Source organism: Balaenoptera acutorostrata, chromosome 11, assembly GCF_949987535.1.
Source record: "Balaenoptera acutorostrata chromosome 11, mBalAcu1.1, whole genome shotgun sequence".
NCBI classification, from domain to species: Eukaryota; Metazoa; Chordata; class Mammalia; order Artiodactyla; family Balaenopteridae; genus Balaenoptera; species Balaenoptera acutorostrata.
In genome coordinates this window covers 12,737,202-12,754,949 of record NC_080074.1, presented here as the reverse complement: position 1 = coordinate 12,754,949, position 17,748 = coordinate 12,737,202, and the positions used below count along the sequence as shown (strand labels likewise).

General features: G+C 51.2%; 1 protein-coding gene across 1 annotated transcript; it reads left to right on the top strand.

The window, feature by feature from the left end:
* Nucleotides 1–9,426: 9,426 nt before the first annotated feature.
* HMOX1 (heme oxygenase 1) lies at nucleotides 9,427–16,697 on the top strand. Its single transcript, XM_007165706.2, has 5 exons — nucleotides 9,427–9,582; nucleotides 10,768–10,888; nucleotides 13,091–13,582; nucleotides 14,909–15,008; nucleotides 16,062–16,697. Exons 1-5 carry the CDS (start codon nucleotides 9,560–9,562, stop codon nucleotides 16,190–16,192), a joined length of 867 nt encoding a protein of 288 aa, XP_007165768.1. The 5' UTR covers nucleotides 9,427–9,559; the 3' UTR covers nucleotides 16,193–16,697.
* Nucleotides 16,698–17,748: the final 1,051 nt, after the last annotated feature.

The following is a 17,748-nucleotide window of genomic DNA, read 5'->3' as shown; positions in this document are numbered from 1 at the left end:
TAAATGAGCCAGGAAAAAAATTTTTTTTAATAAATATATATTATATGGGGACTTCCCTGGCAGTCCAATGGTTAAGACTCTGCAGTCCCAATGCAGGGGACACGGGTTCCATCCCTGGTCAAGGAACTAAGATCCTGCACACCGTGTAGTGTGGCCAAATAAAATTTAAAAATTTTTTAATTAAAAAATAAATAAATATATATTATATCAAAAAGAATATGTATATATATAAAATCGAGAGAGAGGATGTATGATAAAACAAATGTGACCAAATGCTAACCTAACAACAGGTGAATCTAGGTGAAAACATACAGGAATTCTCTGTATTATTCCTGCAACTTCTGCATATTTGGAATTATTTCAAAGATTACTTTTTGAGAAAAAAATAAAGATGAGGAATCTGATATTCAAAACTCCCAACTGAGAGCAAGGTTTGTCAGATGTTAGTGACCCCACCCTACTCAGAACCATCCAGAGACTTCTAGATAGGAAGAAGGCTCTGGGGGATCCTGAAAGGGGAACTGGATGCCACTTTCTGACAAAACAACAGCTAACACTCATTACAGGCTTCCGGTGCCAGGCCCGGCTCTGAGCTTCCTACAGATATTAAACTGATTTAATCCTCACCTTATCCCCTTGAGTTGATGCTGTTATGACTCCTCATTTTGTCAGACAAGGAAACAAAAGCTTAGTGGGGTTGAAGTGAACACACGACATAAGTCATGAATCCCAGATTTGACGGCAGTCCTTTTGCTTAGGGTTCATTGTTTTGAACAGTCCACACTACCTACAAGTGCTGTGATCAGATTGAACCAGGTCCAACCAGGTCTTCGAGCCATAGTCAGGCTCCATATCGGCCAAGCTCTCCAGCCGTCTAAGCTCCCAAACACTGGCCTGCTGCCTGGTCTCGCCATAGGTCTTCAGCCCCTGGACCTGTGCTAATGGAGGCCAGGCAGTGTGCGAGAAAGGTGCTGGTCCTTCTCCATCCCTCACTGCCTTAGGCCCAGCTCAGTGTTGTAGAACTTAAGCATGCTTTAGAGCCAGACACACCTGACCTCAAGTCCTAGGTGAGCTGTGTGACCATGGGCAGGAGATTTAACCCTGCTAAGCTTCTTTCATTTAATACATAGTGACTTCTTGCCTTGTGCCAGGCTCTGGGCATAGAAGTGACACGATCCTTACTGTCTTCAAGGAGCTCACGGTCAGGATGGGGGCAACTGGGACACAGGGACCTCAGTGGGGGGACCCCATAAGGCGAAGGGAAGAACATCAGCAAAATCTGGGCTGAGTTGGTTTGTTTTACAGCTTTATTGAGATGTAACTGACATACAATAAACTCTACATATTTAAAGTATGCAAACTGATGAATTTTGACATATGTATACCATGAAACCATCTCCACAATCAAGATAATGAACTTATTCATCATTCCCAAAAGTTTCCTCATGGTCCTTCGTAATCCCCCCTCCAATGAGATAACCACTGATCTGATTATATTAGTTTGTATTTCCTGAAATTTTATATATTTCTATATACATTTCATATATAATGTATATAAATGGAATTATACAGTAAGTACTCTTTGGGGGGGGGGCCTGGCTTCTTTTACTCAGCATAATCATTTTGAGGCTCATTCATGTTGTGTGGGTCAATGATTCATTCCATTTCATTGCTGAGTATCCAGAGTATGTCCATACCACAATTTGTTTATCCATTCACCTGTTGATGGGTTGTTTCCAGTTTGGGACTTTTGCAAAGAAAGCCACTGTGATCATTCATGCACAAGTGTGAACATATGCTTTCATTTCTTGTAGGTAAATATGTACCTAGGAGTGGAATCACTGGGTTGTACGGTAGGTGTTACGTTTAGCCTCTTAAGAAATTGCCAGACTGTTTTCCAAAGTGGTTGTACTGTAGGGGAGGAAAAAACCTTTTTCCTCTACCCTCCTAGGTTCCCAGCTGGGGGCCCTGGAAATTAAGCCGATGAAAGATAAATTAGGGACTTCCCTGGTGGCGCAGTGGTTAAGACTCCGAGCTCCCAATGCAGGGGGCCCGGGTTCGATCCTTGGTCAGGGAACTAGATCCCGCATGCATGCCACAACTAAGAGTTTGCCTGCTACAACTAAGGAGTCACGTGCTGCAACTAAGGAGCCAGTGAGCTGCAACTAAGACCTGGTGCAACCAAATTAATTAATTAATTATTTTTTAAAAAGATAAATTAATAAGAGAGAAGCAGAGTGTATTAACACACACAGCGTACATCCACATGGGAGGAACACAGTGCTGAGTAACTCAAAAGAGTGGTTAGAACTGGGGCTTATGTAGCATCTTAACAGAATAAATGTGTGGAGAGGTGACAAGAAAAAGGAAAAAGAGTTTAGGCTTTGGCGGGCAGCAAGCTGAGGGAGGGTAAATATATGAGGGAAACTAATGGAAGATAAGGGTTAATTTGGTAAGGTTTGTTATGCCGATTCCTCTGAGTGCCATCCCTGGGCTAAGAGTCTGGAGTTGTCTAAACCTGCTTTGAAGCAAGTAAGGGGGAAAGCAGAGAATGGTTTCCTGGCATTTGCTGTTTCTCAGTTGTCTTCAGCTCAAAATAACCCTTATACCAAAGTGGTATTTTGGGGGGTGTCACATTCTGGCCTCCTGCAAGTACCGTTTTATGTTCCCACCAGCAGTAAATGAGTGTTCTCCTTGCTCTGCACTCTCAACAGCAGGAAGAACCAGCCTTTAATTTTAGCCATTAGGATAGGTGTGTAGTGATGTCTCATACCAGTTTTAATTTGCATTTCCCTAACAACCTATGAACTTGAGTATCTTTTCATGTGCTTAGTTAGCATTCACATATCTTCTCTGGTAAATTGTCTGTTCAGACTTTTTACCTGTTTTTAAAAATTCACTTATTGCCTTCTTATTATTGAATCATATCAGTTCTTTACATATTCTACAGACAAGTCCTTTGTTGGATATATATATATATATTTTTTTTTTTTTAAAGGAACTCCTTTATTTATTATTTATTTTTGGCTGTGTTGGGTCTTCGTTTCTGTGTGAGGGCTTTCTCCAGCTGTGGCAAGCGGGGGCCACTCATCGTGGTGTGCGGGCCTCTCACTGTCGCGGCCTCTCCTGTTGCAGAGCACAGGCTCCAGACGCGCAGGCTCAGCAGTTGTGGCTCACGGGCCTAGTTGCTCCGCGGCATGTGGGATCGTCCCAGACCGGGGCTCGAACCCGTATCCCCTGCATTGGCAGGCAGACTCTCAACCACTGCGCCATCAGGGAAGCCCTGGATATATTTTTGCAAATATTTTCTTCTAGTCTCTGACGCCTCTTTTCTTGGTCACAGTGTCTTTGAAGGAGCAAAAGTCTTAACTTTTTATGAAGTCGCATTGGTTGTTTTTTTTCTTTAATATTTGGTGCTTTTTTTTTGTTTTTTTTGGTTGTATTTGAGAAATCTTTGCCAAATCTAAGGTCAGTAAGATTTTCCTTTATGATTTATTCTATATGTTTTATAGGTTCAGCTATTTCATGGAGGCCTATAATCTGTTTCTGGGCTGAGTCTTGAAAGGTGACCAGCCCAGCAAAGGGACAGGAGAGAGCATTCTAGACAAGAGGGATCAGAGGCATGGGAGCCTCGGTAGCTCAGGGGGAGGTAGGGATTCCTGAGACTGGCACACAGGGTGTGAGGGAGCAAGAAGGGTGAGATCCCTCCCACTGGAGACGTGGCCGAGGGCTGGGAGTGCCAGGCTAAAGAGTTTGCACTTTATCCCAAGGGCCATGTGGAGCTAGCCGTGCATGTTGACGAGAGTAGTGGTGCCAACACTTCAGTTGCCTTATCAGCAAAATCAGGGGCAGGAGAAGGAGCAGAGGAGATAAGGAATGAAAAGGTGTTCCATCAGGGCCAGGGCCCCCCCTGTTCTCCTGCTTTTTTGTGGGTGAGGGCACCCAGCCCTCCCAGGAAGGTCATGATAAGCAACCCCTAGTAAATGCTAACATTGCCTCGTGACCGTCTTACTGCTTTGGAGACCTCTTTTTCTTTTTCCTCTCTCTTTTTTTTACTTTATTTTTATTTGTATTAAGGTACAGTTAATTTACAACGTTGTGTTAGTTTCAAGTGGACAAAGTGATTCAGTTATACATATATAATATGGGGAGCTCTTTTATTAGGAATGTTCATCTTTTGTCTGTTACACGTGGAGCAAACGTTTTTCTCCCATTCTCCTGGTGGGGTTTCAACCTTCTTTATGAGGTCTCTCACAACCCTGAAAGATTCAGTGTTTTGCAGTCCAGACTGAGGATGGTTTTCAGGGCTTGGGCTCGTCAGCCTTGCGGAGAGGAAGGCTGTGCTCGTTGAGGCTGCGCTCCCCATGCCACCCCCCCACCCCACCCCCGCTGGGTCAAGGTCTGTGTGGGGCATGGGTGCGGTCAGGACACCCTGAGTGACCCTGTTTACCTGGGACGCCTCCTGCTTGAGGACACCCAGGCGGGGGTCCACCGATTCTCCTGGAACACCGGTCCAGCCGAAGCTAGAGGCCGCCCACCCCCCAACCCCGTGTTCCCCCAGCCTCAGCGGGGGCCTCGCCTCTGTTTTTCACTTTGGAGCCTCGGGAGCTGCAGCCCTGGCCCCTCCCTGCAGCCCAAACCACTTCTGTTTTCCAGGCAGGCGTGCGGGGCGGCGCCTTCGGAATGCTGAGTCTCCGTTTCCACGTTCGCCTCGCGCCGCTGCGTTTCTGCTGTGTCATGGTTGGGAGGGGGGACTGGCGGAGACAGGAAAGGCAGATTTTGCTGAGTCACCAGCTGCTTCCTCAGCCTCCAACGGGGTGCTTGGGGAAAGGGCAGCTTTCACAGCTGGCAGGAGGAAGTGAAACTTCTAGAAAAGGGTAGAAGCTTCCCACTCAAGCGTTTGCACAGCGTTGGCAAAGCCCTGTCCCATACATCTCAAAATGGATTTGTCCAAGATTGAGCTGCTGAGGTCCCCCCACTGCAGTAAACTGACAATTCCATCCTCCCACTTGGCTGAACCAAAATCTTTGGAGTTATCCTTGACTGCTCCGCTTTCTCACATCCCATTTCCTGTTCTTCGGACATTCTTGGTAGCGCTGCCTTTAAAATATCAATGTCCTAGGCCACTTCTCTCCCCGTCCTTTCCAAGCCACCATCATCTCTCCCTGGATTTGTTCAGTAGGTAGCCTTCTGCCCATGTCCTGTGTCACCCATAGCAACCAGTGATTGATCCCAGGAAACCCCAAGTGAGACCCCAGCACTCCTCCCCTCCAAGCCCTGCAGTCTCCCCTACTCGCAGAAGATCCTTGCAACGGCCTGCAGGCCCTACAGGCTCTGTTCACATCTCTTCTGCTCCCATCTTCTGCCCTGTCCCCTCCCACTCTCTGCCGCAGCCACACTGGCCACCATGCTGCTGCCTGTTCCTGCCGGGTCTGTGCCACCTGGGGCCTTGGCTGTGCCTTTTCCCTGCGGCCCCAAAACAACATCCCACCCCCCGACATCTCCCAGCCTGTATGGCCCACCCTGACCTGACTCTGATTTAGCATTACGATCGCTGAGTCCTTCTCACACTTCATGTCTCTCTGACTTCTCCTGCCAGGTCTCTTCTGCCTCCAGCCTGGGAAAGTTCTCTACTTTTAAGGGCTCCTGTGACTAGACTGGGCCCACCCAGAGACTCGAGGGTGATCTCCCTACTTTGAGGTCTGTAACCTTAATTACATCTGCCAAGTATGACCCTCTTCGATGGTAATAGAACATATTCACAGGTTGCAGGGATTAGGCAAGGACATCTTCGTGGGACCATGATTCTGCCCACCACAGATAAACGCCCACCTCCTGGGTTTGAGGAGGATGAAACGTGACCATGCTTGGGAGAATGCTTGGCTCAGGGCAGACCCCAGTGTTTCTTTCCGATTTCCACTCACATTTGTCTCTGGTGCCCCCTGCCCCCTTTCTGGATCATTTCCCCAGGCCCAGACTTCATTAGGACCCTGAGCACCCACATTCTGTCAAGGTGGGCTTCTAGCCTCTTCAGCTTCGTACCTCCAGCACACATACAAAACTGGCCCGTTTCAGCTGCTCAAGCATTTGACTCTGAAAGGAAATCCCAGAGAGAGGGTGGTGGGTTCTCTGATGCAATAAAGCTGTAACGCTGGGAAATGGCAGGAAGGGTCTCTCTATCCGTCCCTGTCCTGCTTCCCAAAGCCGTCATGGCAGATACCACAAACACAGTGGTTTGAAACAACACAGATTTATTCTCTGGAGTTCCGGAGGTCAGAAGTCTTGAAATGGGTGGGCAGGGCTGCATTCCTTCTGGAGTTCTAGAGGAGAATCTACTTCCTCGCCTCTTCTAGCTTTTGGAGGGTGCCTGCTTTCCTTGGCTCGTGGCCCCTAACTCCATCTTCAAAGTTAGCAGCACAGCATCTTCCAATCTCTCTGTGTCCTGCTTCCCTTATCACATCACCTTCCGTAACTGTAACCCTCCAGCCTCCCTCTTATACGGACTTTTCTGATCGCATTAGGCCCATGAGGATAATATAGGGTAATCTCTCCATTTTAAGATCCTTAATTTAATCCCATCTGCAAAAACCGTTTTGCCATGTAAAGTAACATATGCAGAGGTTCTGGGGATTAGGATGTGGACATCAGCCTGCCACAGGAGGAGAAAGAATACTATTCAAATCATTCCAGTTGCTTGAGGACAGGGAAGTGGGGGGGGAAGTCAGGAAGCTGAATCAGCATGGAGAAGGGCCGCAAGCTCAACACTGGGACAGACGAGACACTAGATCAACTCTGACCCAGCCTCCTTTGCCCTGCGGTTGTCTGGGACGGAGGGGTGGTCTCTTCTTACCAAGTCAGGGGCTCCCAGGGAAGAAGCTGGAATGAGTAGCAAACCTGGACTGGAGCCAGGAACTCTGGGTCACTGAAGGCTCTGTGTCCTATGGGGCACAGCCTGGGGAAGTCACGCCCCTCTTGGGCTCTCTGCTCCCCCATGTTAAGTACGAAGATGTCAGATCACACGAGCTTTACCATCTGGGGTTTCTGAACGGACAGGCTGATGGGAAGCATTCAGACCTTCACACTCTTATCCTCTAAACTCCTAGAGGACAGACTAGCCCCCCTGTAAGAAGGCATGTGGTGTGGGGGTCAGAATTATGGGCTGTGTGGCTTCAAAGTGCCATGGTTTGAATCCTGGCTCTGTTATCACTAGCTGTGTGACTTGGGAAAACTACTTAATCTCTCTGTGCCTTAGTATTACATGGACAAAACGCAGATGAAAATGACAGAGCTGTTGCCAAGATTAAATGCAATCTTGCACATAAAGGTTCTGCACATAGTAAGTGTTCAATAAAGTTTGGCTCAGATCGCAATTTGTAATTGTAGCTTGATTCCAACCCTTTCTGGCAGCCTAGCAATACTATCATGTTTACCAGAAAGAGATCTTGTGGCAACTATTTATTCATTCATTCATTCATTCATTCATTCAATGTTGTCTGCTACTTGCCAGGCATGGTTCCAGTCTCTGGAGATTTCACAAAACAAAGCAAAGCCCCTGCCCTCCTGGAGCTTACATTCTAATGGGGACATCTGTTTCTAATAGTCGTTCTTTCTAGAAAGCTCTTGGCAACTCTTTTTCGAAATCTTTTAGCAGCTCCGGTTCTAGGTCTGACCTCTGTGAATCTTGTGAACCAGTAAATGCCACCCTTTGTAGAATGAGCCTTTCAAGGACAACCTTGGAGATGACTTCTGGGCTGTAGTGGGATAACCATGTTCCTTCGGGTCGTCTTCCCCTCCGCTGTATTCTGGGAAATGACACTGCACCTTAAATTTTGAAATCTTGGTGCCAGACTGCTTGGGTTCAAACCCTTAACCTCTCTGCCTCAGCTTCCTCATTTGTAAAATGGAGACAATAACAGTACCAAACTTACGGAGTTATTATGAGGATTTAATCAGTTAATACGTGTTCAGTGTAGCGTCTGGCACACAGTAAGTGCTCCGTGAATATCAGCTGTTAGCATTGCTCTCACTGTTCATTGAAGCAGAAGGTGGGTATATAATTTATACCAAGAGCTGGACTCCTTGGCATATAGCCCTTCTATCTAGGAGGCTCAGCAACCCCCAGGTCGCTGGATTGATCTGGTGACTGAAATTCAGGTCAGTGACCCTGGAAGAGTGTGGATCGTGGGCCAGAGCTCTGACCTTGGACTGGATGGACACACTGACCTCCCGTACCCGCCTGGTTCTTCCAGACTGTCTCCAAACACTGGAGACTCCTATAGGGGTACAGCTGGGAAGGACTGCCTCAGCCACCGTAGTCCCCCAGTCGGGGAATCTGTGCTTGACGGGCGGTCCTCAAGCCTGTACTCACATTCCTTCAGAAGTGGGGCACTTGCTACCCTGTTTACAAACAACATCCTTATAATGAGCCAAAATTACCTTTTTTGTTTGTTTTGTTTAATCTAGAATCCAGTATTGCAGCATTGCGAAGGGGCTTTAGGAATCATCCTCGCTGTTTGTTTTGTCATCTGGGCTCACCCAGTGACCTACTTATCCCCAGTCCTAAGGGATCAGTCTCCTGCATAATTAATTCCATAGTTGATCAGAGGGCCAGCTCTGTTCCAGGCCTGGTGCGGGCACTGAGGATGAGATGAACCAGACCTGATGAGTCCTGGAAGAGCGCCCTACGCAGGTAAGCAGGGAGGTGGTCTGGATGACCAGCATTGGGTCCAGTTGGGTACCAAGTGCTAAGAAGGCCTGGAGGAGGCAGGCAGCGACCTGGACTCACCCTGGGGCTTGGGTCCCGTCTTCCTGCTTTATGTGTGACCTTGGGCATGCCACTTCATTCCCCAGCCTCAGTTTCGCTGTCTGTAAAATGGTAGTGATCTACCCCACAGGGTAACTGTAGGGATGAACCATGAACACAGTGCAGTCTCTAGCACTTAGTAGGTTCTCAAGGGAAAAAAAAGGCCCTAAATGGACATTTAGAGGGAGTATGAGGAAGCAGGTTGTCAGCTGAGGGACCCGGGAGGAGGTGATATTTAGGGAGCAGGCTGGGGAGGGGGAAGGGGGGAACTGCAGGCAGAGTCTGGGGTCGGTGAGTCCCTGACGTTGCCCCACCCTCCCACCTCCTGCTCTGAGAAGCGCTGCCTCCCAGCTCTCTGGAACCATTCAGATCCCTGGAGCGTTCAAGTCCATCACTGGGTGGGAGGCTCTGGAAGTGGCAAGATCACACAGCTGCTCAGATTTCCAGCAGTTGTTGGTTTTTCTTTTTTTTTTTTTTTCTTTTCACGTCCTGTTTTAAATAGCTTTGTTTTCCAAGGGTCATATGACCGCTCCTCCTCCACCCCCGCAGGCCAGGGGCGGGTGGGGCGCGGGCCTCCGCGGGTGTTGCAATGTCGGGCCAGTAAGTGTGGGTCGGCTTCTGGCGGCGGCCACGTGACCCGCCCCGGGGATAAATAGACGGCGCGGCCCGGATTCTGCACAGTCGCCCTCCCGCCTCCTGGAGCCCGTCCCGAGCCGTCGGAGGCAGCACCGGATCCCGCACCAGCGCCGCCGCAGGATGGAGCGCCCGCAGCCCGACAGGCAAGCGCGGGGCGAGGGACCGGTCTCTCCCGGGAGCGGCAGCCCCTGCCCTCTCGCCGAGCTGCCGAGACTCAGCCGGGAAGCAGGAAGCGACCTCGCTGGGCGGCCGGTCTGCTGGGCTTTGGTATAATGAGGAGCGGGGTTCCAGTCCCGCCCGGTGGGGTAGTCGGAGGGATGAAAGATGATTTACATGTCTGGCTCCCTGGCTCCGGGTGGGCGACCCGATGGGAGTGTTGCCGTGGGCTCCGACTTTGTTTTTGGCTTTGGACTTGTGTGTGCTTGGAGGTGGGTGTGTGCTGAATCCGAGATCCTGGGGGCTGTCCGAGGCTGGGTGAGAGTGCCTGCTTTTCTTACTCGAGCCGCCTCTTGGCCGCATCCACCTCTCACTACCTGTTGAACGCAGGAGCAGGGCATCACTGTGGCTATTGTGTCCGCGTTTAGCGATGAGGATGGCGCAGCTGGGGGAGGCAGCAAGGCCAAGGTTCCCTGGCCAGCTGAGATATCAACCTTGGTCTGTCCGCCTCCAAGTCTGGCTCCTTCCCTTCTCCCAAGAATTTGATCAGCACGTACAGAAGAGGGGATGATGTTTCTGGAAGAGGTGTGGGAGAGAAAGGAGAAATGACCCTTTTCTGGGAGGCGGATACAGACATACGGCAGAAATACTCTCCGAAAGGGACTTTTTCTTTGAGTAAAGCTGAGTTTATGTAGCCTTTTTCACTCAAACACTTCTGTGATGAGCGAAGTATTATAAGGGGTCATGAGATTTGTATCTGAGCTCAACAAAGTTAATGAATTAAATCTTGAGTCTAAAAGCCAATCAGAGCGCTTACAAAGTTGAATGTGAATGTGCGTCCTGCCCGCCGCTGCTTCTCCCTGGGTTGTGTTGCTCCCTTCTCTCCTCCATTGAGAATAACTGGTACCACGACTTCCCTCTTGGTTTGGGGGGGGGGGACCGTGTTACATAGTATCTTAATGACTGGAAAGCGTGGATGGGGCTGCATGTTAAGGCAGTTGGGAACATGGCTGTTCTATTAGGTGGGAGGCTGGATTTCTGCAGAGAAGCCTGATAAAAGCTGGAATCTCTTTAAGTCTTGCCGCCAGGCGGGGGTACCCTCAGAGGCTCAGCGTTGGGAAGAACTCTGCTCAGAGCCACCCCCTTGTTCACCTCCCTCCCTTTCTCTGTAGCATGCCCCAGGATTTGTCAGAGGCCCTGAAGGAGGCTACCAAGGAGGTGCACACCCTGGCGGAGAACGCCGAGTTCATGAAGAACTTTCAGAAGGGCGAGGTGACCCGAGAAGGTTTTAAGGTATGTGACCTGGTGGTACCAGCCCTGGCAGAGGGTATGTTGGGTGTGGATGCTCCCAAGGCTCAGGGCAGTGGTTTAAGTGGGGATGGGGACCAGGGATGCTGAGGGGCCAGATGGGCATGTTCAAGGGAATCTTTTTACAGATCGTGACATGGAGGCTCAGAGAGGGGAGGTGACTTACCCAAAGTCACACAGCAGATTCACAGCCTGCTATGTGGTGGTGTGGAGGGGCTGGGGCAGTACTACCATCAGCTGACCACCTAGGCTCTGCTTGGCATTTTACTTAATTTCTAATTAGTGCCTCCGTCTTAATAAGGAAGATGAGGAAGGGAAGGCTCAGAGAGCTTAAGTAATTACCAGAAGGTCACACAGCCAGTAGGTAAATGGGAAAGGCCAAAATGGAACCAAGGCTGGTTTTATTTCAGAGCTTATGCTTCTGACCTAGTTCTCATCTGCCTCTGAAGGCAAGGGGGAATGTGGGTTCGAGCCTAAGCGCATCCATTTCCTAATAGTAAGATTATGGACACCTCATCTGTCCTCCCTAAGGTTCCTTTTTCTCATGAGATGAGATTTTTCAACAGCAGGGTTTTCTTTTCTTCTTCTTCTAATTCTTTTTTTTTTTTTTTTTTTTTTGGTCTGTGCTGCGTGGCATGAGGAATCTTAGTTCCCCGACCAGGGATCGAACCCGTGCCCCGCGCAGTGGAAGCGCAGAGTCCTAACCGCTGGATTGCCAGGGAATTCCCCACAGGGTTTTTTTTAGTGCCCGTTGTACGTGAGGCACAGGTTTTGCTAGTTCCCAGTACAACTGTGAAATTCATGCAAGTAGAAGGAAAGCATGTGGCAAAGAACCAAGCAGGTGCTGGGTGTGAGGAAAGGCTTGTTCGGGTTGAGCTGTGGGGCTGGGGAGCTGTAGCCCTCCACTCCTGACACCCCTGCCTTTTGCTTTCGGGAGCCTCTCCCACTTCCAACATGAGAGGTGCTTCAGTGAAGGGAAATTTAAGGTGCAGCTCTAAGGGGTTGGGGCCCTGGGCTATCCCTTGCTCCCTCGTTCTTCCCCCTTCCCCCCCCAAAAAAGCTGACATACAGTTGCTGAAATGAGGCTGGGGCAGAGGCAGTGGGGACCTGGCTGCTGGAGTATCCCATCCCCAGCCACTGTAGACTTTGGGTCTTTCTTCTCAGCCACCGAGTTCAAAGGCAGCCCAAAGATCCACGAGAGGACCCAGTGCTCGCTCGGATTATGGTGATGGAGGTAGCATTTTTTATCACCATGGCTTTTGACTCATGTGCTAAGTGCCAGGCTGCACCTATTGCTTTACCTGTGTCATCCTGCTGGACCTGCACACCCTCCCATTACTGTGTGTGGTTGGATTATCCCTCTTTGCAGGGAAGGGAACCGAGGCTTGACTTGTGCAGAGCCACTCAGACCTCACATCACCCAGAGAGGGTGAATGGCTTATCCATGGTCACACAGCTGAGGACTGGCTGAGCCGAGTTAGAACCAGGTCGGTCGTAGTCGAAAGCCCAGGCTGTTCTGTACCAGGCTGCCTGGCTTTCTGCCCCGGTGAGAAATGGCGCTGCCGTGAACGTTTATGGCTCAGAAATCATCTGGAAACCTCAACCAGAACACTTAACCTTTGTCCTCCTTCAAACTCAAACTAGGGAATTAATGTGTAACGGGAGTTCCCCGAACCAAGGAGTACTGGCCCTGTCCCCCAGCTCAGCTTCCAGAGGGGTCCTTTGGGGAGGAGAACCATGCCCTGTAGATGGTCACCCAGAGGTCAAAGGCCGGAGGGGCCTGGCATCTCCTATAAGTACTTTCATTCATGTACGTTTTCCAGAGCCAGGCTGGCCCCCCTAGCCATGCCTGGGCTTGGCTCCATTTCCATTTCTTACTAGCTGTGTGACCTCCATGTCGCATACTCTCTCTGAGCCTTAGTTTCCTTTTCTGTAAAATGGGCATAGCTATGCCTTTGTTGGATTTTTCCAAGGATGAAGTGAGGCTGCGTGTTTTATCCAGTGTGATAAAAGGGTTTTAGGCCCAGACAGTGCATGATCGAATTTCTCTCTTGTGACACTCCCTCTGGCTGCTGTGTGGAGGGGATCGGAGGGGCCGGCAGGAGGTGACGAGGGTCCCTCTGAAGGCAGTAGTGCGAAGGCGCTGGATGGGGAGTTCTTATACCGATCTGCTCGCTCTGGTTTCAGCTGATAATGGCATCTCTGTACCACATCTATGTGGCCCTGGAGGAGGAGATCGAACACAACAAGGAGAACGCGGTCTACGCTCCCCTCTACTTCCCGGAAGAGCTGCACCGAAGGGGGGCCCTCGAGCAGGACATGGCCTTCTGGTACGGGTCCCGCTGGCAGGAGGCCATCCCCTACACGCAGGCCACCAGGCGCTACGTGCAGCGACTCCAAGAGGTGGGGCGCGCCGAGCCCGAGCTGCTGGTGGCCCACACCTACACCCGCTACCTGGGTGACCTGTCTGGGGGCCAGGTCCTCAAGAAGATCGCTCAGAAGGCCCTGGACCTGCCCAGCTCCGGAGAGGGCCTGGCCTTCTTCACTTTCCCCAACGTCGGCAGTGCCACCAAGTTCAAGCAGCTGTACCGCTCCCGTATGAACACTCTGGAGATGACCCCCGAGGTCAGGAAGAGGGTCCTCGATGAGGCCAAGACTGCCTTCCTGCTCAACATCCAGGTGAGGGTCTGGCCGCCCTGCGTGGCCGCGGCGTCCCCCAGCTTCTCCTCCAGGGACATTTCACGCAGAGCAGGGGAAGGGGGGCCGAGGGTCATGGTTAGGGGCAGGGGCTCGGGGGCCAGGGTTCCAGTTCTGCCACTTACTGGCTGGGTGATGTTGGGTAAATCCCTTAATCGCTTTGTACTTCAGTTTCCCCATCTGTAAAATGGGGAAATGACATTACCTCGTAAGAGTTGTAAGTTAAATCAATCAGGTCCTAATAGCACGGCGTGGCATGGCATCAGCTGTCTAATGTTAGCTAGGGTTATTGTGGGGTGTGAGCGTCGCCATTGTGGCACTCTGTGACAATCCTCTGTGACAACATACAAGTTGCCTGTGCATTTGTGTGTAGCCAGGTTGGCACTGCAGGGGTTACGGGTGCTGCAGACATGGCCTCCGCCTTCTGGGCCTCTCAGCCCAGCCAGGGAGGCGGGATGCGTCTTTCTATAGGTGCCTCAAATCTAGGGGAAGGTGAGCTTCAAGCAAGGCCTTGCCTTGAAGGATGACTTCTTGGGCAGAGCTGGGGGTGGGTGTGTTCCCAGGGCGGGTGAGGTTTCTTCTAATCCGGATGTTGTAGAATCCCATCGCTCTCCCCCAACCTGGAGGCCCCATGGGGACTGGGGCTCCCAGCTTATGCTCTCCCTGCCCCTTTATTCCCAGCCTGGGCCCCCAGAAGAGCCTGGTCCGAGCACTCCTTATGGAGCAATGCCCCCCTCCCTTGCATTCCCCTAAAAAATAACATCATCGCCCACAAAACCTGGTCAGTCCTCCAAGAAAATCTGTCTTTCAGAGAGGTGGTGTAGAAAGAACGGGAGGTTTGGAGCTAGAGCCCCGTGGGAGGGTTGGCTCGTGCTGCCTGACCTCTGGGTTACCCTCGGCCCCAGGCACTGAATCTCTGGGAGCTGCAGTTTTCTCATCTGTAAACCCTGGCTAATGAATACCATGGAGCACACTTACCAGGGGCGAATCTCACCAAGAGAATTGAGTGCATGCTAGGGTACCACTCGTGACATAAGTTGCAGAGGGATGCAGCCTAAGGGCGTGAGTGGCCACGGTGAACCCTGAATTCAGGATGGCTGTTACTGGGGAGCATTTGGGGAGGAGCAGGCAGGCGGGTCAGATGGACTTGTGACGTCTTATCTCTTAAGCTGGGTGAAAGGTCCATGGATGTTCAGTATCTTTTCCTGTGATTTTGGTATGTCCTAATGTTTCACAACCAAACCTCAAACCTCCCGTCAGCTGGCTGGTCCCCACCTCTCACAGAGACATGTGTCTTTTGTCTTGCAGCTGTTTGAGGAGTTGCAGGGGCTGCTGACTCAGGACGCCAAGGACCAGAGCCCCTCGCGGGCACCAGACCTTCGCAGGCGGGCTGGCAGCAGGGCGCAAGGTGAGGGCTTCCAGGGGGCGGCATTTGGAGGGCGTATGATGCAGCTCTCTGGCTCCAGCACCTGTTGACTCTTCTGTCTCCTCAATGTTTTAAATGAGAAGTCGGGCGTGGGCAGAGGGCGTGGGGCCAGCCTTCAGCGGGTGACTCCAGCCACGTGGGTGACCCCTGCACGCCTCAGTCTCCCCAGTTCTAGAATCAGGGAGGTTGGGCTGGTTCTAGGTCACTGGCTCGAAAGGAAGACTTGCACACCAAGGACCCTCAGAAGTCGTGGCAAAGCTCTCTCCCCTCTTAATTGAGGTTCCTTTGGGGGCCTTTTAATGGTTCCCACGCAGAGACGCCCTGACATGGGGCAGGGAGCCCAGGACAGCTGCTAGCTCTTCCCCCGCCATGGATGCAGGGAAGACATGTAACCTCGGGGTCGTGTCTCGTGTTAGTCCCTCCCTCACACTTCTCAGACAGCTCTCGACGGGGTGGCTGTGCTGAGAGAACATCTGGGAAACTTCCAAAAGCACCAAAGTGCTCCACCAGATGTCCCCTGACACCCCTGTGGGTGGCAGTGTGGCTTTGGGAGTTGGGGGAGGGGAGGCGTGAGGCTCAGCCACCTGCTTGGCGGGTCACCTCAGGCCTTCACTCCTGGGGCCGCCCTCGCCCGCCTGCCCTGCGGCTTTCTCATGTGTGCTAGGCCCACGTTGACCTCTCTGTTGGCGGGATTGAGCCCAGGAACGTTGCAATGTGGCCAGTCCTGGTGGGATTGGCTACCTGGTGGGGGTGAGGGGACTTGGCCCTAACGCACTAGTTCTCAAAGTGTGGTCCCCTTGGTATCCCTGGAGGGTACTTCCTCACAATGTGGCAAAAATGGAAGACTGGAGAGCTTGGAGAAGTAGTAAGCTCCCTGTCTTCGGAGGTATGTAAGCAGTGGCCAGAGGGCTACTGGTTTGCATTGAGCGGGACTGTACTAGACCGTGCTGAGGCCCCTCTGCTTTGTCTTTCTGTGATGTCAGACGGGCCCATCTCTGTCCTCCTGGTGTTGACACTGTCCCCTTTCTCTTTCAGACTCTGCTCCCACGGAGGCGTCCAGGGGGAAGCCCCAGCTCAGTATCCTCTCCCAGGTGCCGCTCATGCGATGGGTCCTCATGTTCAGCTTTCTGGTGGCAACGGTCGCCGTGGGGCTTTACACCATGTGAGTGTAAGCATGCTGGCTCCTGGCCGTGAACTCTTTTTGGAGAGGGACAGCCTCTTGGCCGACTTCCTTCCCTTGGGCATGGGGAGTGGGAGCAGCTGTTGGGGTCCCTGCCGTCTCCCTGCGTCCCTCTCTCTCTGGAAGAAAGGAGTCTGCGGCATCTCCCCCAACCAAAAGCACATCCAGCCAATGACCTGAACTTCAGAGTGGGACGAGGGGTCCTGCCCAGCCCCAAGGGCACCCTCCCCACCCCGTTCCTGCAGCAGAGCCCAAAAGATGTAGCCAGAAGCGACCGCTGTCGTGAACCTCCAAATGCCCTGGGTCTTCGGTCTCCTTGTTGACATGCTGTGACCGCCTGCCCCCTGGGCCATGGCAATTTTTGTATAAATATGCAAAGATGTTGTGTCTTGTGTTTCCGTCTTGTTTTTGTTGGAGCCACTTTTCGTTCCTGACTCGGCCTGAACTGCGGTGTTTTGTTGTGTTCTGTTTTGTTTTTATAACAGGGTTGGGGTGGGAGGGAGGGGTTTAACAGCACTGTGGCCTTGGTCGCTAACTTTTATGTGAAATAATAAACTACATGGCTTAATAGTAACTTGAAGTGTTTTTCTTGGGCTCTGTTACCTTTGGGGAGCTGACTCTTCCTCACTTGTTTCTTGAAAGCCTGGTGGGGAGAAGCGGTGAAGGTGGGGATGGCAGGAGCTGGTTTGGGATGTTGTGCTCTGTTCTGAGGATGGGGGGGGGTGATAAGCAGTCGGTGGGCAGATCTTGGTGGTGAACCCTGCTTGATGGAAGACTCAGCTTTACTGAGGATGGGATTCCCTGTTAGGCTGAAATGAGCAGATTCTGGGATAAAATTTGTGTCCTGTACAGTGAATCCTAGGGACTGGAGTATGATCCCTGGTTCAAATCCCTGCCACTCCATTTTGTAGCTCTGCCTTTGGGGTTATTAACCTTTTTGGGGCTCAGTTCTGTCACCTTTAACATGAATACAGTGAGACCCAGCTCATCTGTTTTGAGTAGCAAATGAGATGCATGTAAAATGCCAACAGTGTACAACACTATTATGAAACAAGGGAGATCAGTGAGTGTTTGTGATTCTTGCTAAGTGACTCTCGTGCTGTACAAATCATCTCACGTATGATATCATCTCATTTGATCCTCAGAGAAAAGCTGTGAGGAGAGTGTTAACGCTCTCTGAGGGTCAGGAAGGATTTAAACCAGGTCTGGCCAGTTCTAAACCCAAGTCTTTTCCACTCTCCGAAGTCCCGAAAGCCACTGAAATGGTAGAAATGCAGCCTTCCAATCTGGGAGAGTGAAAGCCCTTGGCTGGAGGTGTATTTAGCAAAGCAGGGGACGAGGCTTTTCCTTATACGACTCCTATGTGCATGAGGACTGGGTGCCAGGAGACCTCTCCCTAGTTCTGGCTTTGTCACCAAGTCTGGAATCTTGGTTAAGTCACTTCAAGTCTCCTTGAAACTAACAATACACCTGCCTCCTACAGCTGGTAGGAGGGTCCAGTGGCCTCCAAACCCCAGTCTGTGGATGGTGGCATCAGAACAC

Bases quoted from the DNA above. Each gene is read 5' to 3' on its own strand.
- HMOX1 (XM_007165706.2), top strand. From the start codon at position 9,560: ATGGAGCGCCCGCAGCCCGACAG. The intron at 13,583-14,908 runs GTGAGGGTCTGG...TTTGTCTTGCAG, and splicing joins CCTTCCTGCTCAACATCCAG to CTGTTTGAGGAGTTGCAGGG. The intron at 15,009-16,061 runs GTGAGGGCTTCC...TTTCTCTTTCAG, and splicing joins GGCTGGCAGCAGGGCGCAAG to ACTCTGCTCCCACGGAGGCG.